Consider the following 27,821-nt stretch of genomic DNA (forward strand, 5'->3'; position numbering starts at 1 on the left):
AATCAACAAAAATACAGATGATATGCAGCACAAACGAGCACATGAGTTCATTCGAATGTCCTACATTCAATTTGAAAGTTCAATGATACTATAATACTGCCGAAGTCAGATCTGCCAAACCGATCCCAGACCAACCGAATCTATTACGTTATTTTCAATGACGTACAATAAATTGGTCGATTGCAATAGGTTTCCTCGGTGTGACTATATCATAAAACAATAAGACAGTTTGAATACCTGATGAAGACGATTGTCCAGGTCTGACCGACCGCTTGAAAGACTCCCACTGCTCCAGCTCCCCATGGAATGCGCAGCAAAATCCTGGCGTCTCGATTCCATCCTATAGCTTGTTGTGGTTCATTCGAATCCAAAAAGGCGCCAGAAATATCAATGTATGCAGGTAAAAGCCTTCTTTTTCATGAGACTGCGATGTTCTAAGTCAAATGGCTTCAACATGTCTTGAATATCTAGAATTCAATGTACATTCCAATTTTCTGCACAACATCATTTTCAACAATCACGAACAGGTTGAGCTGTGTGTGGGCAACGCGAGCGGTAACTTGCAGACGACACAAACCCACGATCGCTCGTATCGGTCAATCGATTACAAAATGTTGGTTTATGACTTTATGACATGCCGCGCGCAAATTAATATGACAGATTAATGGCAGAGCTTGAAAGTTATATCATGTTAGATTGCTTTATTTCGTGGATAATGAGTTTGATTCGAAGCTCCGACGTGCAGTGGCGGTGCTACGGAGGGGGGGGGGGGACTATACCCCCTTTTATTTTTCAATTAGTTGGGAAGGTTAGGAAGAAAGAGAAGGAAGGGAGCGGGGGTATAGTTAAGTATAAAAAAAGATATACCGTATCTGTATCGAGTTACTTTATACTATGTACGTTACACGTTACCCCCTCTAATGATTCAACATTGAGGGGGAAATGTCGGCTCCAATATAAAGAAGAAAAATATAATTTTGTGTATTAATCTACGAAACCGTCAGGTTAGATCGTGTCATTGGCTTTATGTTAATTACTCGTCACGTTGATTTCCAGGGTCTAATGAATAATGATAATAATGTATAGCCCCGATCACTGTCAGTCAGTATCCCATACGCCTGAACAGTTTTTCTCAAGCAGACGATTGAAACTGAATGACAAACATACAACGTAGATGGCAGTCACTAGAGTATGAAAATACGCCACGTGCATCATCATCATCCGTTAAAGTACAGCCCACCAGGTTGGTGTATCATCGTCACTGATTTGGAGATAACTTAATAACAATCGAATGAATTCATCGATTTCAATAACAATGATCGAAGCAGTTGTGGCACCAAGGAGGGTGGGGGCATGGATGCGTTTTCCACCCCTAGTAAGAAAGAAGCGTTGCCCTCCCCTGTGCCCCGGAAATTTTGAATACTGAAAAAAAAAAGGAGGCTTGTAGACCTCTGTGCCCCAAAAATTTATATTGCCTCTCCCCGCTCCCCTATTTGAAAAATCATGGTACACTGTAAAAACTGTGGTGTTAAAACCTTCACCAATTGGTGTTAATAGAGGACCACACCCTGAGGTGTTAAAATAACACCCTAGAGATTGAACATAACACAAAGAGTGTACATGTGTGTTGAAATAACACCTATATGTGCAAAACTAACACCACGAATTTACCACCAGTGTAAAATATCTGGTGTGGTCCTCTATGTACACCGAATAACACCACAGTTTTTGCTGTGTACCTATTTATATTACCTCTCCCCGCTCCCCTATTTGAAAAATCATGGTACACTGTAAAAACTGTGGTGTTAAAACTGACACCAATTGGTGTTAATAGAGGACCACACCCTGAGGTGTTAAAATAACACCCTAGAGATTGAACATAACACAAAGAGTGTACATGTGTGTTGTAATAACACCTATATGTGCAAAACTAACACCACGAATTTACCACCGGTGTAAAATATCTGATGTGGTCCTCTATGTACACCGAATAACACCACAGTTTTTGCTGTGTACCTATTTATATTACCTCTCCCCGCTCCCCTATTTGAAAAATCATGGTACACTGTAAAAACTGTGGTGTTAAAACTGACACCAATTGGTGTTAATAGAGGACCACACCCTGAGGTGTTAAAATAACACCCTAGAGATTGAACATAACACAAAGAGTGTACATGTGTGTTGTAATAACACCTATATGTGCAAAACTAACACCACGAATTTACCACCGGTGTAAAATATCTGATGTGGTCCTCTATGTACACCGAATAACACCACAGTTTTTGCTGTGTACCTATTTATATTACCTCTCCCCGCTCCCCTATTTGAAAAATCATGGTACACTGTAAAAACTGTGGTGTTCAAGGGTACACCAATTGGTGTTAATAGAGGACCACACCCTGAGGTGTTAAAATAACACCCTAGAGATTGAACATAACACAAAGAGTGTACATGTGTGTTGTAATAACACCTATATGTGCAAAACTAACACCACGAATTTACCACCGGTGTAAAATATCTGGTGTGGTCCTCTATGTACACCGAATAACACCACAGTTTTTGCTGTGTACCACCACTGCAATGAATTGCTCCATTTATTTCATTTCACCATTGAGCCTATGAATTACTTTTAGATGCTTCTCATATACCCATTCATATCCAAGCAACCATGACTAAAATACACCCTTGATTAGATATTCCTTTCACAATAAAAAAAACAACAAATCTACCAAAAGACAAAGCTTTAAATGTCCAAAGTAAATGATCCCCTAAGTTTGTTGTCGATTGTCAAGAAAGGCAATATAAACGATTTAAAATCATAATATAATCGTGTTTATGAAACACCGAGTCGACGCATGCGACCCGTTTCATTAAACTTGTTACAATACACTGTAAAAACGCTGTTTAAAATTTTAAGGACGTTGTTTAAGCCTGTCACTCTAACAACTGCTGTTCAAACTTTTTAAACAGATGTTTAAAATTTTTAAACAGTTGTTTAAACTTTTTAAACAAGTTGTTTAAAAAGTTTAAGCAATTACAAAAAAGTCTAAACAACCTGTTGTTAAAGTGACAGGATTAAACAACTTGCTATTTTTTTTTACTGTGTAAAGCCAAGCACTGAAATCGTTTGATCCGATTGCTTGATAGTAAATCTGTTATAGAAATTGTGCATTTGTTATTATAACAAGTCATTATCAAACGGGACCCAGGGTAAGTTTTGAGACTTTATTCGTTTTTTTTATATAGGCCTACACTGTTGCGATCGTTACGACCCCATCCCCATACATCGATCCATTAACTATAAGCTTAAAACTAGTTCCAAGGCAGTCCCCATTCAAGTATATAGAAAGATCGAAGAAAATAACAAATCTCTGCTTTAAATACAAAAAATTAATTGTCTTTTACTATTTATTGATGTTCATATCCCACAAGTAATTATTATAAATAAATAATCAATCAATAAATAATCACATCTAAACCAATAGTTTGGTTATTTTCACCTATCCTAAGTACATGAATGGGGCGATGCCGTTGAAAGATGGGGTTACCATGATGGTAACCATGCTTGTAAAAAGGATGAAAATGGTTACCAGACATCTATACGATTCTTAATACTAGTTCGACCTCACCGGTCCAAAGGTCACAAACTCATTGTGGGTAAAATTTTGACTAACTCTTCTTAAGCGCTGTTCCCCTGATCATGCTGATAATATTAATTTGGTTTTGATAAAATCGGGAAAAAAGTGAATGACAGAATACGATTTTTTCCTGTATGACGTCATATGAAAGTAGCTGACCCATATGTTAGGAAAAATGAATTCCATAAATTCACATTTTTGAATAATGAATGAAAATATTTCTTACAGCAGGGGTATGACAATACACAAAAAGAATCTCTTTCAATCTTGTTTCAACAAAATTATTTTAAATTTCTTTTCTATTGCATGACAAATGGGAGCTGATCACTATTTTGTGAAAACACAAAGTAAAACTAACTTTGAAAACTCTCCGAGACGGATTTTTGCTAAACTTTCACTAAAAACTTCCATAAAAACAAATTTTACTTCAGGGTGATGGGTGGTTGGAGAAATCATTTCTCAATAGGTCTTCGTCTCTCTGAATATACTGATCCAAATTAATAATTGTGAAAGTATTACATTTCTTTTGCACTCATATCCCACTCTATACTAGTAAGATAAGATTACAATTTTTCCCAAACGCATTTGCGAAATTCAGGAAAAGAGATTAGGTCCAGAATCGTTTTCTTTCGCTCCCATCGTCTCTTACACTCTTGAAGCCCGGCCGTTGCATATTTTTTTTTTGTCATAAAAAACTCTGGCAAACAAAATCATGCCATTTAAATTTACACATTTAAGAGTTTTCCTTTTTATGCAACATGCCCTTGGAATGTTGAAAGTCGAATTTCTAAAACCAGCAGTCAATTAATTACAACTGTCCGATCCACATGTGTCAAAATCAAATCTTGAAATACCAAATTTAGCGAACGAAGATTTGGTTTATTTCCACATGATAACAAGAAATGGTTGACAGGATATAGTATTACATTGATAATAACAATACGCTGGAACCGATAATGTTTAAATATTCAATTTGAGATCTTTTAGGAGTTTATTTCAGCTTTCTTTCATTGCTATGAATTAATTTAAAGGTGTTTATTAAACACTTTTGTGAGCATTCGTTAGGACAGGTAATTTGAGTATACATGGTATATGTGCTGTTTTCAGCACTTCAATTTTAGGGCATTTTATTTTACTTTTGCGTCTCTTTATCAATCCATCTCTCCCCTCTCTCCCTCATACTCACTTTTCTGGGTCACAAATTGAATATTCAATATTTGGGCTTATGTTGTCACGTTTCCAGTTACGTTATTACATGAAATCATGAATATTCAATGTTTTGATTGTATGTATATCAAGCCTCCCATATAGAAAAATAAATTGCAGCAATAATTATCTTCCACATTACTTCAGAAGTCAATCCATTTTTGTGAAAATTTGGGGAACAAATTCAAATTTAAATAAAGATAATAATTATGTATATTTATACAAAGAATAAGTGGGATACATCATAATATTGCTCATTGCGTATATATACATGTACGTAAAAACAGGCAGAGAACTGCATGTTTCACAAAAATAATGTAAAACCTTTAAATGTCATAATTTTTTTTCTCCTCTGATTTCAATGAAAATTTCAGTGTAGTGTTTGCCAAATTTTATCAATTATGTTCAAATCATACTACAGTGCGTATCAAAAAAAAGTTTACACTTTGAAAAACCCTGGTAATTAAAAAAATATACAGCATGTGGGTAATTTTTTCACATATGATCTTGGCTTTGGGTCTCATCTATCCAATGAAATTAAAAGTTTTGACAGAATGTTACACTTGAGTGAGCACTGTCCATTTTTGTAAAGCTCACAGAAATCTGTTTGCGCAGAAATGCTTGTTTTCAGGCTGTGTCAAGGGGAAAGGGCGAAATCAAACTTATCCTGCACAACATTTCTCATACTATTCCTTTGCTCTTTTAGTCAATTGAAATAAAACGGATATATTAAAGCATTTAGTAATAATTTTGCCACCCAAATTGAAATTTCAACACTTGGTAAGCCCAAACTTTAACCCTTTTTGTCCCAGCTGGATCTGAGGACATAACTGAATCTGAACAAAAGTTTATATCAGACATCTCCAGCATTTTTCACTAATATTTTATCACTTAAAGAAGGTTTACATTTCATTTTTCATTTGATAGTTGTATCTCCACACTTTTCCGAAGCTCGGCAATGATTAAGAAAATGGATATCAAGCCTAAGTAATTTCATGTAAATCACAGCTCAGTGTAGAGCAAATATCGTCACGATGGCCTCAGTGTGTGGGGAAGTGGGGTGGGGTGCAATCCACTCTTCGAAGTGTTTTGGGCAAGGAAACAAGTTAAAAGAGGATAAAATATATTTTCAAATCAATGTTACGAGCTAAATTCCACTTTTTCTTCATGATTAAGGTCTACCTTTATTCATATAACTATTTCAAAGTTCTGCGCAAATCATTTTTCACTGACTTTTTAAAAGTGAGTGGTGCTCACTCAAGCGGAAATATTTTTCGACAGTTATCTCGTCATTTTGCTTAAATGGATCTGTAACAATGTTGAAATGTGGAAAAATCTTCAGAATATTACAAATGTATAATTTTACAGGATTTTTTCTAAGTGTAAACTTTTTTTTGATACGCACTGTATATCCATTTAAGACCAAATCTGGATCGATGCGCATGGAAAATGTATTCCAAATCAAACACAATAAATATTTCTTCTTCATTAATTCATTCACCGATACAGAGTAATGAACAGACGAGGTTAGGAGTGAAATATGATTCTATAATCTTTTATTTTCCATTCCGCAAAAATTAATTCAAATGAACAATCTCAGTAAAGGAGAACTACAATTCGAATTCAAAATAAATCGTATCCAAAATTTCAGATTGAATAAATTTGAAAATGACAAGACCACACAGCCTTGGCCTAGATCAAACACGAATGAACCACATCGAAAATAACTTGATAGAAAGTACAAGTGTAATGACTTCACAAAGCAAATATAATCTAAATAGAACATGCAGTACATTTATTTGATGGACACTTTCAATATTATCTACTGCGCTCTTGAACCCTCCGAACGCGGGGGAGCAAAAACTACCTATGATTACACACTCTGGCAACATTGCCACAAGCTGCTAAACCGAGCTAGGCTTTGATAGAGGCAGTAAGTGAAGACTAACCGTTGTGTGTAGACTAAATATTAATGAAGACGTAAATTTCGAGATTTTCTAGTCCCTTTCACAACAAACTGGTAAAGTTTCCGACAAAGTCCGAATTCCGAGAGGCACAATCATTACAAAGGTAAGTTTGTAAGTACAGTATAATGGAACGGCGACTATTAAACACTGAATGAATTATATCATTCCATCTTTATCATAACATACGTATATAATATACATGTATTACATCTAATCATTTACATGATAAATGATTCGTTACCGACTTAGGAATTTAACTATAGATTAGATCTACAATGCCGAACATATGACTCCAAATCAAGTCTATATACATGTTTTTGAACAGAATCTTGATACAGGAAATGGTATAAATTGAATAATAATGAAAACATACTAGTAATGCAGTCCTCAGGTAAGCCAGCTAACCATGTATGGTACTTATTATCTACGAATACACATGATGAACAAAAAAAAAAGAAAGTAGAAGAAACAAATATATAAGCAACATAATAAACCGAACTCGCCTACATGCAAGTGTACCTACATAGGTATATTACATTTTTTGTTTGTTTCTAAGACTGTAGGCCTATATAATACTGTAATACTAACATATATCCAGAAGATCGCTTGAAGCATATCTTCTATATGGCAGTGAAGATTCATACAATTCATTCTTTACTATCCCCTGAAGAAATGGTATAGGCCTACTACCAAATTTGCGAAACAATCTCCCAACACAAAAGTAAATTCCATGCCCAACCACAATTGCAACCCAATGTGGTTATCAAATTAAAGTCATGCATTGTCAAGTTTTCATTACAAACACATACATGAACGTTTATGGGGGGGGGGTCGGTACCATGGCCCTATTTCTTTGGGGGTGCTGCGTGTATGGTATTAATCTCAATAGGCAGCACCCCCAGGTATTTTGGAAAACATGTGAAAATTTTGTAGCCAAACTTTTTTTATTTGCTTTTCAAATCGCTCGGGACCAATTTGGCCTCCATTTTTCGTGAAACCTTTTTTTTTTTTGCTTTTCAAATTTCTCGGGTTTAATATGACCTTCATTTTGGAGTGAAAACTAAAAAAAAAATCCATCAGCACTCTCAGTGAAAAAAAAACATTACCAGGGCCATGGTCGGAACATTTGTTCCGACTAATCGGCATTATATCAAATTGACTAACTCAGGCGGAGTCACCAAGCTGGGGAGCGTTTCGTATAAGGATTTCGGGTGTTTTATTCCAGTTACCATAGTAACGAGTGCTTGTCAACCATCAAATTCAAGGAAAGTTGTCAGATCTGACAACGTGGCAGACAAAAAATGTTGAGGAAACGCTTCCCTGTTCATCAAAATATCGAAATATCTGTGATGGACAATTTGGTCGATAATGACTGATTCCCATTCACAAGGCATGAGGGACAGTGGGACCTTACTAAATATACATGTATATGATAAACAGCAATCGCATAATCACAGCCATTGATGTATGATACTGGCCCAGATAATTCAAATATTTGATACAGTAAAAAAAAAGAGGTTTACAATAACGTACATGAAAAGCACAATTACATTGCATATCTAATGCATAAAGAGCCATTTTATCACATAAATCAAGATCATATCAATAAAGAGCAGTTCGGTAGTCTGAATAGGAACGTAATTGTGAATTTTGTATTATATATGCATATAATATATAAATAGGCCTATATCACCTTTCTTGGCCATACTGCCATGAGTACTCTCTACCATTCAGTAAACAAATAATCCCTCGTAAAATTAATTCTGTACTTCTCGTTGGATAAATCTGTAACGAGATTTCAATAACTAACTTTAACATTTGAAAGAAGTTCACTCGTTGATTGAAGCCAATAGAGAATAAAAATGGAGGTGGCTATATGCCACGTGTAATAAGTTGGTTGAAATAATTCATATTTAATTTTTTGAGGCGCCTTTTCGTGAAATTTAACTAGAGAGAAGAAAATTAAATTGATCAATCAGCGACAAATACAAAACTTCATAATAGGGATCGAGGGGCGAATAAAAAAATGTAAATTGTATGGATTATACCTACTGCTGCCAAAAAGAGAAAAAAGGACCTACTTTGCGCCCCAAAATGCCACCCTCAAAGAAAAAAATAAAAGAGGTGGAGGGGTCATTATTGTAATTTATTTTCATATTTTCCTCTTAAAAATCTGACGAGACAAACAGAAAGAAAAAAAAATGCAAGCCTCCACCCCGATCAACGACTGTCAATAATCATATTTTGACCTCTGGAATGAGGGTAAACAGTGGCAGCTGAGATTATAATGTATTTACATTTATGTTTTTAGATTTTGAAATACAGCAATTAGGTCTTTTCACCTAATTCAGAGAAATTGCGAACAAAATTCGTCTTACTGATAGTGTAGATGACCACATGTCAACAAGAAAATCATTTCTCTTTATCAAGTTTCAACTGTAGATTTTTCATCTGTAATTTTAGAGGGAGAGGGTTAGCCGCTGAATTGAAATAATATTTTACAAGCGTGAAAGGATTATTACAAATGAACAATTGAGTGGACTCGACGTAGACCTTCCGATTTGAGGCCCATATTCAGATAGCTCACATTTTATCTTTTTTTTACATTCGACTGATATCTATATCCCTTCAAAGAGCTTTTAAGAAATGATACATTTTTCATCACTTTTGTTTCGTGTGTGCATTTGCGCCTCTATTTCGGCGTCGAGTCTTTCTCTTTCTTGTCTTGCCCTGTCCCCCGCGGCAAGTATTTCTAATTGTCTTGCCAAGTTCTCAGCGGCACGTCTCTCTCTTTCCTGTCTTGTCCTGTTCTCCGCGGCAAGTCTGTCTCTTTCTAATTGTCTTGCCCTGTTCTCCGCGGCAAGTCTGTCTCTTTCTAATTGTCTTGCCCTGAACTCCGCGGCGAGTCTTTCCCTTTCTTGTCTTGTCCTGTTCTCCGCGGCAAGTCTGTCTCTTTCTAATTGTCTTGCCCTGTGTTCCGCGGCAAGTCTCTCTCTTTCCCGTCTCGCCCTGTTCTCCGCGGCGAGTCTTTCCCTTTCTTGCCTCGCATTTGCTTCCATTCTCCTTTCCTCTCTGGCCCGGTCTTCCCTGATTTGCCTTTCGATTTCAAACTGTTCTTCAATATCTTCCTGATCGAACTCAAGTTCCTCCGGTTCGTATTCTTCTTCCTCCTCATACTCATCATAGTCCTCATAGCCGAAGGCACCACTCGGCCATGCCGCTCTGGTAGCTCCATCCATCTCGGTAGCTACTCGGTTACCGGCGGTCAAACGATGACTCCCCCCACCAATATTCGATCCACATTCTGGACACTTGGTCTCTTCCATAGCACCCCCACATTCCCCAATGGCATAAACATGACCCTTGGGGCATTTGTACCAATGTCCTTGACTAAGACCGATGGCTTTGATGATCTGAACGCGTTCTCTATCAGTGATGCCAAGCACTACTTGCCCCATTTCCTTCTTAAATTGACGGAGATGCTGAGTAGCCTGAGCTTCATCCTTGACGGTAAAAGGTGAAGCCTTGTCGACGATTTTGTCCAAAGCTTTTAGATGGCAACTCTTCATATTTTGACTCAACCTTGTCATGTTGCGAGTGAGAACCGTCATGGCCTCTACCTGGACACTCACCCGAGAGACCTCCCTCTGTATATCGTTCATCTGCTGATCTGTGAACTTGTCCAGCTCGCCCCCAGTGACTTCGTTCTTCAGTTCTCGCAGTCGCACTTCTATCCCATGCTTTCGAGTTTTCAACTGAAACGTGAAACTGTTACCAGTGGATACCTTGGTATGGACATCTGCAATTGCCCGCAAGAAGGCACATCTGTTCAAGCGAGCAAGTATTTTCTCGAGGTGTTTCATCTGATTCAGATCACCGATAAGTTTCTGAACATCTCCTTCTTCAATAAATCTTTGTCTACAAGCCACATGGCTTCGAAGTTGAGACAATTTATCCCTGAGCTCCTTCGTCTTGCTCTCGATCTCCACCTCACTTCCTCTCATTTTCGTCTTCACATTCTCCACATCTCCTAAAGTTTGCTTGATGGTATTCCCGTAGCGAAGATTCCTCCGAATTGACGTTTTGCACTTGGGACATCCTTTCAGCTGAAATCAAAACCATTGAAGTGAAATTAAGAATTTAACATAAGCCTCTTATTTAACAAAAAACAAATACAGTGTTTGATATCATTAACCTCTTAAAAATATACCCCAAGGTCTATCAACCAGAAGGTCCACATTTTGTCAAAAGAGAAGCGTCTCAAATCGATTCGAAACAGATTAAACATATTTAACAATGGCCCTTGGAGGCGGGGGGGGGGGGGAGGGGGCCGGGGGTGCACCCTACAAGATTTTTTAGGGGTGGTGCGTATGTTATTTACCACAGGCTGCACCCCCTCGTAATCAGATTGACAAAGAAATGCTCCCAAAATAATGACAGAGATGAGGGAGCAATAACCCTGTAATTTTGCTCGTCATTTTTCTTTCCTGACACCCGAACAAAGCCCCTGAAAAAAAATCCCGCATCCCCTATCTAAAAATTGTTCCCAGGACCCTGTATTTTATCCCTGGCCTTTGCGGCAGTTGTATGCAAAACAATCCGACATAAAAATACAAGACATAATATAATACACAAAAATGAATTGAAATCCAGAAATATCTTTAGTAGAGAGAAAAGAATTGAAATGAAAACAACCAAGGCTGTTTGGTGTTGAAAGCATTATGCACGAAGACCTTCTTTCACAAGATCTTCACATTCGGCTTCCTATTAAGTTTTAGATAAAATAATCGGGAGCTATTTTCACAAGTTTCTCGCATTGATATCATTCAAAGCTGATCAGATCTTGATCTTTCTTCAAGTCACAAGAACAACAGCCGAGTTCTCTTTGGAAATAACATTAAGTCCTGACGAAGGTAAATGTACAATTTTGATACATAGCGCAATGAGGAAATATTGCGGATTTTAGATGAAGTGCACTATTTTCTAAAACTTGCAAGCGAGCATGTAATACTATTTTTTTTAAATTGAATCATATGTGATTTTTCATTCTCGTTTATTTCAATTTTGAAGAGAAAAATGGAGGATTGGGTCAAGCCCCTATCCCTCTACATGCAGTACACAAGAAATGAATATGAACCTGGATAGTGACGTCATCGCTGCTCTCTTGGGTTATGCTCATGTAGTGATCCAAAGCCTCCACCTCGATTACGTGGCCACAGTCCTCTAACTGGACAAATCTGTAAGAGTAAATTAATGATAAGCATATTATCCAAACTGGGCGTTGTGGCGTGCGCCTGTAATCCAAGCTGTGGGGAAGTTACAAATTGATGCAGAGGTTCGAGGTTCGAGCCCCGGTCACGTCTTCCGGATGGTGACGTAAAAGGTCGGTCCCAGACGTAAATAATCATATCTGATTGATACACGTCTGACAAAACTCAAATACATACATACAGTGACTTAATAAAATCTCAACTGGTAAAATGGTTGAATTAAAATTTGAATACTTTTACATTTCTCAAGTTTCGGCTAAAGCTACCAAAATTGTACACAAAATATTAAGTCATTATCTTTGGAAATAAGTACTGAATAACTGTGAAAAACATCACCCTTTCTATGAGGGACATATACGTTTATGGTAGCAGCGTATCTGAAAGAATTTGCCTGAAACAACTGCAACTTTTTTTTTGGCTAACCCTACCATTCTTATTCTTACCTTGCGTCTTCTTCATCCTCACTGCCGAAGAGAATCTCTGTAACTTCTTCTCTGTCGCACACACGGCACTTGGTTGGGCATCTTTCTCCGCACATTCCAATGCAGGGATGTCCGCAAGGAAGATTCTTGTTGCAGGGTTCATCACATGGCTTTCTGTCGCAAGGTTCTCCACACAACTTCCCACAAGACACATGAGGACATCGCCACAGACAAGGTTCCTTACAAGGTATGCAAGCTTCTCCGCAGAACTTCCGACATTCGCTGTGCTGACATCTATTTTGACACTTCTTAGTGCAGGGAGGGCACTGGGCTGCGCAATTACTTTCACAAGAATGACCACAGACAAGCGTCCGACCACATGGCTGCTGACATACCACATGTAGTCTTCCTCGTCGACATCTTCCACAAGTTCCAGAGCACTGGTGTCCACATGCAAGGATAGAGTTACAAGGCTCAGGACAGGATTCTGGACCATCACAACAACGCACCTCTACAACGTGCTTGCAAGGCCAGTTGGATTTCGTCGTTTTCTCAACACAAGAATCCTGTTTGCATGGGTTTCCACAAATTCCAGTGCATTTGTGACCGCAGCTGAGCAACCGTTCACACTTATCTCTGCATGTAGCATGGCTTGGGGAGAGACGACATGGGAGGCGTTGGAAGTGGCCGCAAGGTAACTTTTTGTCCACCATCTCCTTGCACTTGGTGTCACAAGGTTCTGAGCAGGTCCTGGTGCATTTGTGATCATTTTCACAGATGGTCTTGTTGCAAGGTTGTCTACAGATGAGTCTTCCTCGTGCAGAGTCATGGTCATGACAGAGTTCCTTACATCCGTGCCCACAATCCAGACGAGCTTGACATGGCAGTCCACAACCACTCTTCTCTTTTAGCTGCAGAAATCCATCTACCGAAGAAACGCTGATCGGATTATCCGGGTGATTAGGGCATGTTAACTTAAGAGAGCGATCAATCCACTCAAGTCGTCTTGCTTCTTCTACAATCCTACCCCACATAGGAGACTGGCTTGACAGGAACGAGAAATTCCCAATGATGTACAGACCTCTTCTCGCGCTGCTTAACACCTTGGTAATACGTTGATCCAAAAGCAGACATCCAGGCCTGCTCGCCCTTTCGCTTGCGTTACTCATGAACAAGACGATGTCATTCCCGCCTCTGAAGTTATCAACAGTAAGAATTCGGTCTCTGACGTCTTTACTGAAGAGATCTTGCTGTGAAGAAAATGAGATGAGGATCGAGATCTGTTTCCGTACGAAGCCCTTACCGATCAGATAATTGAAAAGTTCCATTAAAAATGAGGCTTCGTAGTTTGCCACAGACGTACGTGCATTGTGATCTATGAGAAACACATTCTGTTGAATTCCGTTAACTGATGGCTTCTCAATGACCGACTGATCATGGTCATATTCATACTTGAATAGCTGACGGCTGAGCTTGGATGTAATTGGACTCATTCGATGCTGCTCTTTTAGTTCATACACGGAGTAATTAGCGTCGACTAACTGTTGCAGGAGAGAAGCGTGGATGCCATGCATTTCTGCTACCTTCCTGACTGCCTGAAATTGGTCTACCTTTGGGACACTTTCTCCAATGAGGATAAGCTGTTGGCAGCCAGATGAGATGACAACAGTTGTGATTGACTGAAGAACATCAGCTCCTTCTTCAATGATGATGACTCGTGGGCTGATACGTTGTAAAACCCTTTGGTTCTTGGCTGCCGATGAAGCAGTCATGCCTATGACAGATGAAGCACTCAGAATAGTTTCATCTACGGCATCATGCATCTTCTGACACTCAAGGCAGATATCTTCCATTTCCTTGAAGATAGTTGCAGCTCTCTGGCGGCCTCTGGCTTCTAGTTTGGAAGCCCATAATCGGTACATCTTCCATCGGTCCTGTAGGGCCAGTTTCCACACATCATCTATCTTCTTGGATTCGGAATCTGTCATCATGTCCTTGGAGCCAAGTTGCTTACTTACAAAGTTCCTTGCTTGTTCTGATATGCGTTGGTCTAATGGATCTAACCCGAATGGAAGATTCTGCTCAAACCATCCACCTTCGTCTCCATCGGGACATACAAACCGTGTCAAATTGAATGGAATATTTTCCTCAAGTTTTTCAAGATCATCGGTTTGGGCTTTGTCTGACAAAAGCCACTCAAAAATAACTCCATGTGATTTCTCCTTTTTCATGGCTTTAAGCTTCCGGAAGTGTTTTCCATCAATGACGACTTTAAGGATCTCTTCCGCGAATACCTTCGTTTGAAGATTTTCAAGATTGGCTTGTACATCCCCAAGTCTGGTCTTGCATGTTTCCAGTTTTTCAGTTGACAACTGATCTTCATAAGCTGTTGAAACAGACTGTTTTTCACGAAGATATTCAAGTTGATATTCTTGAAGTGCTTTTCTTGTATGCTGACCGGCCCATCGGACTATTCCAGTGCGTTGAAAGAATGACACCCCAGTCAGATATTCATCAAGGGTAGCTTTACTGGCACACATGAAAAGAAGTGGTCCACTACCATTTCTTCCTCTGGTATTACCCCACCGATCCTTGTTTAGAACAAAAAGCTGTGTAAGCTTGAGACCTACATGTGTTTTGCCTGTGCCTGGCGCGCCAGTGATGACGGTCAACTGATTCTTCAGAGCGGCCTGGATAGCGGATAATTGATACTCATCGACACATAGCTGATCAATTGGAGGCCAGTTCTCAATTTGTTGCAGAGATGCCCTCCATGTTCTAGGCTTTGATCGCGTTGTAGTGTATTCATCTTTGATCAAGGAACCAACATCGTATTGTGTTTCAGGATCTTTCTTGAGGTGACAAGAAAGCTCATTTTCAGCCACTTTGAAGACAACATGTGGTACCAAAGGAAGGGAAGTGCTATTGATTTTTTGCATTGCATCTAGTACCTCGTATGATTCTTCGACATATTTTCGAGAATCGAACATGAAGAACTGAACACCCGACATTAGCAATTTAATATCTTCTAACCTAAGCAGTCGAAGATCTACGAATCCCTTCTTCAACCATTGTGGGTCACGCTTGGCCACTGTGGCAAAGACCATGTCATGAAAATGGTTGTTGGTCAGACAAACCATATTCCCGAAGGAAAGGATCCTTGTGGTTTCCCAGGAAACATTATTGAGAGAAGAGGTGTTGAACTGAACGCGAAATGTCACACCTTTAGACGTATGCGTCGTGATGATTTCATACAACTTGACATCATCGATGATATGGCATTTCCTCTTCGCCGCATCTAGCCCGATTTCTCTCTTTACTTGGTGATACTTGGAGATCACTGCACGAAGGGGTTGCACAATGTCTTCCCTCAGAATTCGAAAGTGGCATTCCAAATATGTTTTAACAGAATGGCTCTGATCAGCTAGTGCATCATGAAGTCTTGAATCTTCTGTGTCAGCTACCTCTCCTGCAGTAGGAAATATGGGGATGGAACGCATGTCTACCGTTGATTCTTCTTGAACATCTTTTCCTTTATCAAGTATCATCCTGACATCATTGAGCCCTTGTTCATATCCTTTCCTTTGGGGAATATCCAGTCCATACTTAATTGTATCGTGGACCACTGCTGCAACCATCTTTAAGCTCTCCTTACTTCCGCATCGAAGCTTCTTGAATGCCACCAACACCTTTATGGCTTTCAGGAGAATATTCCCATTAGAACACAGCTCAGGCTTCATCCTGTACTTCAAGACGAGCAAAAGCAGGTGAACCTTGATGAATTGGTTGCTTGCTAAGAATCGATACACCTCCTTTGCATCATCACCTCCTATCTTCGAAACTGTGATAAGAACATCAAGAAGACTTGCCATAATCTCACCCCCTATGTCATCGTCAAGAAGCAGTGTTCCCAAGAGTGGTTTCCGAGCTCTCATTGCAATCGCTAACTTCCTTTCATCTCGTTTCAGTTGATTTAGTTCCTGTACGGTAAGTTTAGGGCCGAAGAGCTGCAAATTTTTCCCTTTGTTTCTGTTCCCAGGCCTTTTTTGTTTTCCTGTGGTACTGCTAGAAACAGAGGATACCGACTCGGTATCACTGACGACGCTTCCATTGTCATCCTGTAGAGTACACGGGGAAGGGTATCTAGCTGTCATAATGGGATAAGTATCCGTTGGCCTGGGCTCATGTGTAAAACACTAGCCAATAGATAGACTTTAGATGTGTGTCCTTTTACTATTGTTTCGACGGTGATAAGAACCTTTCAAAGAATGTTTTCTGGTGCCTTATTCAGCAAACTCCAATGGAAACTGTAGCGGGAAAAAAAAAAAATCAAAAGAATACAAACCATGAATTAGAACAAATCTTCTATTACACACATATACATTGTATACAGAAATTACAAAAGCGGTATGGGGAATCCAGCCTTGGCAATAAAATGTTGTGTTGGGAAGCAGAAAAATAACAGAATGGTGAAAGTTTTAAAGAAATCGGACAAGTAATAAGAAAGTTATAGCTGCTTTAAAATTGATACCACTAATACTATGTAGATTTCAAATGGGCAACTGGGTAAGTAATTAAATTATGACACGGGGCAAGGACAACTTTCCCATAGGCCATGTACTTTATTATCAAGGATTTGTGGTTTTCTCCTAAGTAACCATTCCTCTGGGGCAGTAGTCTAAATATAACCCATGTAGTATATTGTTTTATGTCCTCATGAAAGAAAAATGTAATTTGAAATAAAACTTTTGGGAAAAATGAAATAGAATAGTCCTTGCCCTACCTCACTATGACATCCCATGTGCGGCCAATTTGAAGTCTCCATGAGAATAGTGATTACCAATATTCACAACTTTTAGAAATTCATAACTTTCTTCTTGTTTGCCCAATATTGTTCAAACTTTCACCCATCAACTTGTCTGATTTTTCTTTTCCTTATAAAACAGGTTTTTATAATTAAGGAATGAAGTAGGCAATTGGTTGATTAACTTCAATGTATTGTAAATATTTGTTATAATCTATGAAAATGATTTGTATCAATATTTGTTATTTCTGTTGGAAATAAAACTGAATCTGAATCTGAATCTTTACTATGACAGTACCATATTTTAACATGTTTTGGAGGTAAAACAAAAAAGTAATTTTATATGAACACGATACATCTAAATGCAAAATACCTTATTTGTAGAGGTAATATTGATTGATGAACAGATTATTCACATTTTTCAAAGATATCATAATTTAGACAGAATAGACATATAGTCACAGGCCATGTATCAAGACCTGGAAAAATTGTAGAAGTACAAGTTTTTTTTTGTTGATTGGTGTTCCAAATGGGTATTGAAGTAAATTCAGTTTGGTTGCCACATTGGCATGAACCTTGATCATTCTTTTTTGTAATTAGCCCAATCCGCTAATTAGCATGTACACACTATGTAGGCTAATATGCTCTTAACCTCAAAAGACTAAAAACAATAATGATACAAAATTCTAATGTTACCTGTGACGAGGAATCCATTCATGACACTAGTTTTTATTTTCAAATAGTAACAATCATCGTAATCAGCCTAATTAGCAGTAAAATTTGTGAATTTCTATCTAGAGATCCCCCCAACCCCCCCCCCTACACACAACCCTTGCAGGGTTTTCTATGACAATGAATTCATTTATGACACTATAGTTTTCTTCTTTTTTAAAAGTCTTATTGATGTAATGGTTGTAATTATCATGCGCTAATTAACACAATAAGTGCAATATATCTTTTTGTCAAAATAAAAGAACGACCTGAAAACATAAATGATACGGCTCTTCTTGATCATGATGAGGATTTCATTTATGACACTAAATTTCCCTTTTAAATAATTTCGTAAAATGCGAGTCTCAAAATAATGTTCCCATCATTTAGCTGAAAAGACGTCACTGGGACATATAGTATATACTTGACAAGGGTGTTTGTTCCATCTCTCTCTTTATTTTCCCCTTATTATTTGTTAATCCACTAAAAGGATGAATAGGTATCAATTACCGCCCGCATAATAAGACGAGAGGTTGATTTATCTACAAAACATGCAATATCTCGCGTTAGAGAACGTAACTCGAGTACACAATTACAAAAACGTCGACTGGTAGTAATACAGTTAATGTTATTTGCATATACGGGTTTTTTCCTACTTTATAAAATATATTCTTGTATAAATCATACGCAGAATGGAACTACGAACTGGTCCAAGTAATGCCACGAATGATTTTATCATCACACCAGAGGGGAAGGGGGGGGGGGGTCTCTAAGTCCCTAAATATTTTATAAGCTTACATTATATTTTGCCTAATTCATTTGCTGAACTGGCAAACGTATCCGCATTTATAATTTTCCCACAAGTCAAACGATGCTTAAAATGTTCTTATTCATGTCAGTATGAGAAGTCTCCTGTTCCATGTTTATCATTATTACACAAAGTAGCTAAAATGTTCCGTTTTTCACGTCTGAATTTATGAAACCTCAACAGTACCCTCTAGATGATTTATAGCTGATTTTCAAGTAGCATTCCTTGAAATTTTTCTTTTTAAATATCAGTAATAATATAATATAACACATTCCAATTTCAACTCGTGATCGCGTTCGTCGGATTTATTGTTATTTGGATACTAGCCTTTTGTTCATGATTACAATACGGGCTCGGGGTAAAAATGGCAAAGGTAAAAATGGCAGAGGTAAAAATACCAGAGGTAATAATGGCAGAGGTAAAAATGGCAGAGGTAATAATGGCAGAGGTAAAATTGGCAGAGGTAAAATTGGCAGAGGTAATAATGGCAGAGGTAAAAATGGCAGAGGTAATAATGGCAGAGGTAAAATGGCAGCTGTGGGTAAAATATGGACAGCCTTAAGCCCCCATGCAATGAATTGTCAAAGATCAAATTAGAAGTGCATGTCACGGTCAGACATTTCATCATATCATTATATCTTTATCGGCCTAACAATGCTATTTACGAATTCGTTGGAGGTGTACCGTAAAGGCTTTTTAAAAAGAAATCAAACGACAGATATTTTCCATTCAATTTATCAGGAGCAAAATGAAACTGCACTATTCTCATTCATCATTTTATAATATTCCTTTTTGTCTGGCTGTTTTTTTTTTATAATTAAGTTTTGCCAGGTTTACCGATGAAAAAGAGGGAAGAGGAGACATAAGAGAGGTGGAGAGACAGAGAGGGTTAGGGGTGGGAAAAAACATAGAGAACATAGCGGGGAAAGCTTAGACGTTGAAATTGTCACTAATGATTGTGGTTAAATATTATGTTCTTATTTGTAATGTCGTCTGTACTATTCTTTTTAATATTTGAATGACAATAAGCATGCGTTCCCAGGCTTGGCACTGAATATGTCACTGATTATGAAAATCAATGATAATCTTGTTTTGACTGGTAAACCAATTTGGGGTCGATCGAGGGGGACCGTCTGGTTCAGATTCTTTGCATAAAAGAAGACCCTGAACCTTCTTTACCACTACATCCAATATGATATAAACGGCTTGATGGTCATAACCCTTGGAAGCGCGTAAGCAGCACCCTCTTGGTAATTAGTTTGGTATGCTAAAAAATATCTGATTGTTATCATTTTTATTGTAATTCTTTTTCTGACCCAAAAGAACTTCACTTAGTTGAAATAATTTTTTGAGTCACTTTCCCCCTTAACCAAATCCCCTGTGATTTTAGAGTGAAAACTTTTTTTTCTCGCTTTTTAACAAACCAGCACCCCATATCTCTTTCATTTTTGCCTATGCCATCTTTACCTTTGCCATTTTCAACTCCGCCATTTTTTACACTGTTAGAAAATTTATACTTAAATATAAAAAATTCCTGCAACAGAGTCTGGAGAACACTTGTAATCCTACTGCACTGTGAAATCCTACATGCATGCGTTTGTATAAACTTACAGAAAATTGGTATTTTGTGCATGTATCCTTACAAATTTATTGTAATAAAACTGATTGCCCTTTATTTAAAAAACATATCTGCTCTGTAAAATTGTAGAAAAATTGTGGAAAATCCTCCTGTTATTATAATCTTCAAAATTATTATTATTGTTTTCTGTAAAACCTGTTTTTTAAATTTTTCTTCTGTAGAATCTACTGTTTTTTTAATAGTGTACCTCGGCCACTTTTACATCTGCTATTATCACATCTTCCATTTTTACCTATTGTCATTTATGCCTCTGCTCTTTTTATCTCTGCTCTTTTTACCTCTGCCATTTTTATCTCTGCCATTATTACCTCTGCCATTTTTACCACTGCCATTTTTACCTCTGCCATTTTTACCTCTGCCATTTTTACCTCTGCCCTTATTACCTCTGCCATTTTTACTTCTGCCATTTTTACCTCTGTCATTTTTACCTCTGCCAATTTTACCTCTGCCATTTTTACCTCTGCCATTATTACCTCTGCCATTTTTACCTCTGCCATTTTTACCTGGCACCTACAATACGTGCGTAACATGTCAAGTTCTTAACGCCATTATCTCCATAAATTTTACTCGCGTTTTCCTCTTGATAGCACAAGTCATATCTTCTTCATGCGTATTTTCCATGTCCAAAAGAGCTTTAAACGTTCCTTTCCGGGTCGGCCTATGTACAGAATTTCAGCTCGCGCTTCGCGCTCGCATTGTCCATTTAGTGAGATACTGTTTATGATTAAATGCTTGTATGCTGATATACTGTACAATAATGAAACGGTAGATGCAGAAAGAGAGAGAGAGAGAGGAGGAGGGCGCGTTATAACTTAGGAGAAAATACAGCAAAATGTTTATATACCCCCCCCCCCCGCTAAAGGTAGGCCCTACGTGGGATCGAGTAACGCCCATGAATGGCAGAGACAAGGTATTTCTAAAGGTGGCAGAGACAAGGTATTTCATGTGTCCGACTGTCCGTGGTGTTTGCACGTAGGTGCTAGGCAGAAATGTCACCATCCAATGTACTACTGCATTCATGGTTACAAGTAACATCTAAATGCATCCAAACTAATAATCAAATTTAATAAGTTTCGATCTAGTGGATCTGATTAGCATATAATAATATGTCTTGAGTTAGATCATTTTCTGAGGGAATTTATATTGCTTTTTAGGCCCTACTTCACTTTCCTTCTCGAAGACTGTACATTTTTTTTGCAAACCAAACCGATGTGGGGCCCGGTCTCATAAAACATGGACAAGTATATCTTTATCCATCAACCACGGGGTTTGTTCTATATTGTCAATTTTCTATTTCAATTTAATTTTTCAATGTCAATTTGTTTTAGTTCATTTGTCAACAGAACAAAGTAAAGTGATCAAAATAATTATAATGACATTTGCAAATGAAACTTATACAAACAATATAAATTGAGACATGTACAATATGATATTTTTTCCATAAGTAAAACAAAAAAAGTATTGTATACAGACCCTAAGCAAATTATCATAAATATTATTAAGATCAGAGAAAATGGAAGGATCCACTAAAAACCAAATGCTTTTAGTGTGTGGACCCCTCTAAATAATTATTGTAGAAATGCCTACGAAGACGGACATAGAGCTGACAGAACAGAGAACAGCAGAAGAACAAAGAAAAAAAAACAAAGAACAAGAAAAAAGGGAAACACACAATCACGAGGAATATGAAAATAAAAAGACAGAGATAATTGAGCAAGACATAAACTTGAGGATTAAAAAAAGAAAATAAGTACAGTAGGCATGACATGGGGAATTTAATGATATGACTATTCAAAATTGAGGGAAATGATGACCTGTATGATTTAAGAAAATAAATTTAATGTTTCTTTTTAATAGAACTGAGGGATGGGCGATATCTTCACCGAGGGAGTTCCAGAATCTCGGACCATGTGTACATAACTTTGTTTAATCACCCGTTTTATCGATTTAATTTCATCTTAAATCTTATGATTCCAAACACCATCAAAATAAATAATAACATATAGATTGTTTAATTCTTTAGACGCCGAAACATATGATGTGACAATTTCTAAGCATGGAAGAAAGTACAAATATAATTTTTGTTAATGTTGATAAGGGTCTGAAACAAAGGATACGAGTCAAATTATGACGAGGCAGAATCTTTATCGATTCAATTACTCTTTACTAAACCTCTCAAAAAAAAGTTTGGAAATCTGTGTTTGGCCATTAATTTCTCCCAATTTAACACAATGTATATTTGGTATCATTCAAAAGATCCTTTAATTTTCTTTAAACTGATAGTGCTTGTTATGATCATGCCATCAGGAAAAGAGCGTGATTCAAAAGTGTTGGAAGAGGACTGAATTGAAAAGCTGCAAAACGAGCGGAAATAGCTATGAAGGGTCTGTAAAGAACTTGATTCTTTTGTCTGTGGCAATAGAGATATGAAACTCCATTCAAATCTAGCCCCTGCTTCTTCATTTTGATATTTTGTTGTGGTTTATGTAGTGATGGTTCTGTTATATAACATTGTTTGAGTCGTGGTTTGAAATACCCAAAGATGTTTGTTTGTTATGTGTTTGCTTATGTAGAGGTGTATGATTTCATGTTGATGTTAAGATATGCATGAAAACAATAGAAACCACGGAGAAGCTCACTCATCACCACGGGAAAAAGAACATTGACTTTCAATATTGTGTCATTTTGCAACTTTTGAATTTTGACCTTGCCCCACATTTCAAGGCACTGCACCTCCGTGTGAACCACAATCGTATCATGTAGGGTATCATTTTAATGAGAATTTAAGGATCTATTTATTGGTATCAATCACACATCTAATATTCACTAGAACCGAGGAGGGATTATCGACTAAAATCAGATTTCAAAACTTTTGTTGAGGAGTTTATTTCAAAATGAATAGTTTTTTGGCGTTTCACCACCATTTCCTGCATTACAATTATTGAATGATGTATAGCTAGCTATCCCTCTTGTTTTGCAATGTATAAATTTCAACTTCACATTTCGAGGCAATATTGCACGTCATAATCTACCCATGTGATGCCAAGTGTGCGTCATTACGAAAGAAGTTACATGTATGACAGGGTCGGAAGTGTCATATTTATTTAGGTTTGCACGGGCATGTTAACAACGGGATTAAGGCAAAACATATTCATTCGAGCCAATCTATTCTCATTTACATATATATATATATATATATATATTATATGTATTTATATGGAGAGAGAGAGGGGGGGGGGGCCTGATTGACTCTGAATTATATGGTTGTTTATCTAACACTGGATATATACTACTGAACTTCCTTTTCCCATACTAAGAAATGTCACCAACTTTGGAACTATATTTGTCTTGCGGAATGATTGGGGCTATTTTACTGTTTCAGGTGATGCCGAATTTGATCCCTCATCTCAGCAGACGTCTTCATAAATTATGCCGATTAAAATGAGCCGGTCGCGAGGAACCCCATTCTGGTCAGATATCGATATCATATGTATTGGTAAGTCTAACTTAAACATTCGACCCGAATTTCATCCTTATTTTTAATTATTTTATTAAGTGCCACTTTGACATACGAGTCTATGGGAAATGTTTCGGGCCCTTGCAAAGGCGGATCCAGGGTGTGGCGAGGGGTCCACCCCCTCCCTATTGGAGGAGCAATAAAAAAAATTAATAAAGAGAGAAAAAAAGTAAGGGGAAAGAAAGGAGGAAAAGGGCAGAGGAAATATAAGAGGAGGAAGAGGACTGAATAAAATAAGGTCAGGGGAAGACTTGGAGAATGATTTTTAAAAATATTTCATATCATTATATTAAATATTAAAAAAAAAATAATGAGAGGAAAAAATGAAGGGGAAATAAAGGTGGAAAAAGGCAGAGGAAGAGGATTGAATAAAATAAGGTAAGGGGAAGACTTGGAAAATGATTTTTTGAAATATTTCATTATCACTATATTATTTTTTTGCTCGCGCTTCGCGCTTGCATTGCCTGTTCGATGAGATAAATATATCTTGCTCAATAGGCTGATATGTAGCTTAAAGTCTTGAAGTCAATATATAAACCATATTTCAGCTCGGACATCGAGCTTTCATTGTTTTGGTTGATTTACCAACTAATTTCATTTAAGTTCTCTGTAAGTTGTGAATATCAACATTTTGCAGCTTCTGCTGTGCTCTCACATTATTTGATTTGCCAAGTAGGGCTACATATTGTCTTTGTGTATTTAATAATATCCCTTAAGACAATAATATCCCTTTTCAAGTGTCTGATTGTAAAAATGAAGGCTTATTAGCTAGCGCTATGCGCTCTCATTTAGATTGATGAGTTGTGTATACCTATATATCAATTCTATTACAAACTACTTAAAATCCTGGATTTAAAGGGGAAGTTCACCCTGAAGAAAACTTTGTTGCAAAAAGAGCAGAAAAAATAGTAAAAAATATTAGTGAAGGTTTGAGGAAACTCCGTTAAAGAGTAAGAAAGTTATTAGAGTTCAAAGTTTTGCATTTGTGACGTCATAAACGAGCAGCTGCCCCATGTGTTATGTATTATAAAATGCATGAATTTCAAATTTTGCATGGTTCCTGATGACTTAATTTTCTTTTCTATTCATGATCGGGTGTGAAATTATTTGTCTATTGATATACAAAAGGTACAGCGAAAACCATTATCAATTTTCTGAGAAAATGACATTTCATTGATTTTTTACCATTTGCTATGTAGGAATGCTGCTCGCATATGACGTCACAAATCAAATAATTGAAATTCTAATAACTTTTTAATTATTTGATGATTTTTTCTCAAACCTTCTGCAATATTTTTTATTATTTTTTCTGCTATTTTTACAATAAAGTTTTTGTCAGGGTGAACTTCCCCTTTAAGACAATCGGCTCGAGATTTGAGCTCGCATTATTTGTTGAAATATATCAAGCCATGAATTCTTTTTATGATTACAGAGGTGTTTAAAATATCTAGTTTTCAGGCGGCAGGCCTCAATGTCAACAAATTTTACGCATTCATTATAGGTTTATTAGATTAATAAATATAAGAAAACCTTTATGAATTCCCAATAAGTTTCATTTCGTGGGAAGAGGAATAGGAAGATTATTATTTTATATAATGACAAAATGTCCTTATGCCTAGAATGTCCCGATTCTAGGTCAGAATGATCGCATCATTTGTTGAGAACGCTTTCCACCTGCACCTCACAATTTCCCTACACAGTGCTTTAAATAGTGCTTAAATTAACCCTTTTCGTGGTTATATACCTATACCGTTTATGTTTACAAAAAGTGCATGGAACGTCAATTTTTTTTTAGGTCGGAATGTCAAAAATTTTCAGCTCGCGCTTCGCGCTCACATTGAAATATGTATCGTCTTAATGGCTTACTGCAAAACGTCCTTAATAGGTCCCTCTTCGACACTCGGCCAGAACGTATATTAAAAATTCAACTGCTCGCGCTTCGCGCTCGCAGTAATTATCTAGTTACATACGCATCTTCTTCAAGTTCGATCACAAACACTGCAAAGGATGTTCAATTTTCAGGACAAAATACATGAAATTTTAAATAAAAATTTTGCTCACACTTCTCGCTGACATTATTTAGATAGGGCTATTATGAGATTTTTACAAATTTATGTTGGTTATAAGAATAAAGCCAAGAAATGACTGTTGCGACATGGCCGTTTTGCCCCCCCCCCCGAAAAAAAAATCATGACCAAGAAAAAAAAGAGAAAAGGAAAGGGATAAGGGTGAAATACAATATTATTTTCTACATATTAATTATGTCAAAATATATCACTAACTTGGTTGAAATTTATAATAAAAATGTCAAGTGTTGCTCGTTCGCTTCGCCCGCAACTTCTTATTAATTTTATACGATACGCCATATTGAGCCCCCTCAAAATTGTTGGCTCACTGGGACAACCCCTTCAAAGAAAAAAAAAACCCTATTGGCAGAAGCTGGATTCGCCCCTGCCTAGCCTGTGAGACCTTGGACCTTAGGCTTGGTCTGGTTAATTGTTGTCCCCGATCTTGGCGGGCTTCGTGAAAAAAGGGGGGATAAGAAGCACACTTATTCTGATTTAGTCAAATAGTAATAAGAACCGTGACGGCCGGTATTGAGGAACGAGCCCCAGGATTCGATTGCATGATGATATTACAATCACGATAAACAAACATACATGCTATATAACTGACATAATAAACATAGATCTACATGCTATTAAACATATATGCTACAGACATTAACATACGATAAACAAATGAATTAGAATATGCCTAGTAAAATTATCAATCTTCTTACCATGAGTGTCGATCCACATTCACACCGAATAGTTTTCGAGGCCAACCAGTACCAGCACAATTTCTGTACATATAGCAGGAGAAATCATCTTAATTAAATTGTCACAAACTTGAACTTGCTGCACTTCCAATTTCAAGGCATATTTACTTTTGTTGATCTACACTTTGTAGCCTAGGCCCTAACGTTAAGTTGTAGGGCCTATATGCGTCACCAATAAATGTCAACCAATGTAGCTATATACACCTAGATTAACGAGTAACGCCGAGCATTACCTGTGACAATTAAACTGAATGGACAGTCTATTAATCGAAGGTTCTATCTGGATAACTTGCAAAATAGAATTCCCCATGCATATAGCTAGGTACATGTCATCATGCATGTACATTCTATACGTTGAATTGTTCCTGATTCTGCGCACTGCCGAGTCGGGAATCCCACATTAGTTCAAAGGTCACCCGGTGGCGACAGGAAATTATATGTACGTTGTCATCTTCATTTACACCCCCCTCTACTGAAAATTGAATTGACGATTGTAAATTTTATGAATAAGCGAATAAGTAATTACATTTGCAGGCGTGAACAAATAATTTTAAGTAGATCGAACGAAAGATAGATAGATTATAAATAATTGAATAAATAAATAAATTAATTAATGAATTCCAATTCCCCTGATACCTATATCCAGACATGGACCTATCCATGATCCAGACGAAAGCAGGGTGCCGCACTAATATTTCATGCCGTGCCGGGGATTCCCATATAGACTAACGTTAGGTAGGGGCAAAGATACTTGCTATAGGGGGTACGCTATGCTTGGAATTTGACGGGGAATCCCCAGGCTTGCATCAGATATATAGCTCATTTGATGGCCTCTTGACTAGCCCAGCAGCACGAAACTGACCATCTTGTTTTCCGCATTACGTTTGTTTGGGAGTTGGTTTAAGAATCAATTTCGTTTTTATGATGTATAGGCCTATGGCTTACAGACAGCTGAGTCCAGCGATCTGGCAATAAATGGGACCCCAATGGGACTCATTATATAGTGATTGGTAAACTT

At 37.4% G+C, this 27,821-nt stretch overlaps 2 protein-coding genes across 2 annotated transcripts in view; both read right to left on the reverse strand.

Annotated features, from left to right (window-relative positions):
* The window catches only part of LOC121413850 (transient receptor potential cation channel subfamily A member 1 homolog), a 45,493-nt gene extending 44,912 nt beyond the window's left edge, over nucleotides 1–581 (reverse strand). The window contains exon 1 of the mRNA XM_041606821.1: nucleotides 238–581. Coding sequence (XP_041462755.1) covers nucleotides 238–339 — 102 coding nt within the window. The 5' untranslated portion in view covers nucleotides 340–581. The remainder of the gene's footprint in view (nucleotides 1–237) is intronic.
* An 8,400-nt stretch (nucleotides 582–8,981) lies between these two features.
* On the reverse strand, nucleotides 8,982–27,225 carry LOC121413851 (NFX1-type zinc finger-containing protein 1-like). Its single transcript, XM_041606823.1, has 4 exons — nucleotides 26,765–27,225; nucleotides 12,525–16,810; nucleotides 11,949–12,048; nucleotides 8,982–10,917 (listed from the first exon to the last, which is right to left on the reverse strand). Exons 2-4 carry the CDS (start codon nucleotides 16,655–16,657, stop codon nucleotides 9,451–9,453), a joined length of 5,700 nt encoding a protein of 1,899 aa, XP_041462757.1. The 5' UTR covers nucleotides 16,658–16,810; nucleotides 26,765–27,225; the 3' UTR covers nucleotides 8,982–9,450.
* Nucleotides 27,226–27,821: the final 596 nt, after the last annotated feature.

Source organism: Lytechinus variegatus, chromosome 4 (genome assembly GCF_018143015.1).
Source record: "Lytechinus variegatus isolate NC3 chromosome 4, Lvar_3.0, whole genome shotgun sequence".
NCBI classification, from domain to species: Eukaryota; Metazoa; Echinodermata; class Echinoidea; order Temnopleuroida; family Toxopneustidae; genus Lytechinus; species Lytechinus variegatus.

Bases quoted from the DNA above. Each gene is read 5' to 3' on its own strand.
- LOC121413851 (XM_041606823.1), bottom strand. From the start codon at position 16,657: ATGACAGCTAGATACCCTTCCCCGTGTACTCTACAGGATGACAATGGA. The intron at 12,049-12,524 runs GTAAGAATAAGA...TTACTCTTACAG, and splicing joins GAGGATGAAGAAGACGCAAG to ATTTGTCCAGTTAGAGGACT. The intron at 10,918-11,948 runs GTTCATATTCAT...TTTTGATTTCAG, and splicing joins GCGATGACGTCACTATCCAG to CTGAAAGGATGTCCCAAGTG.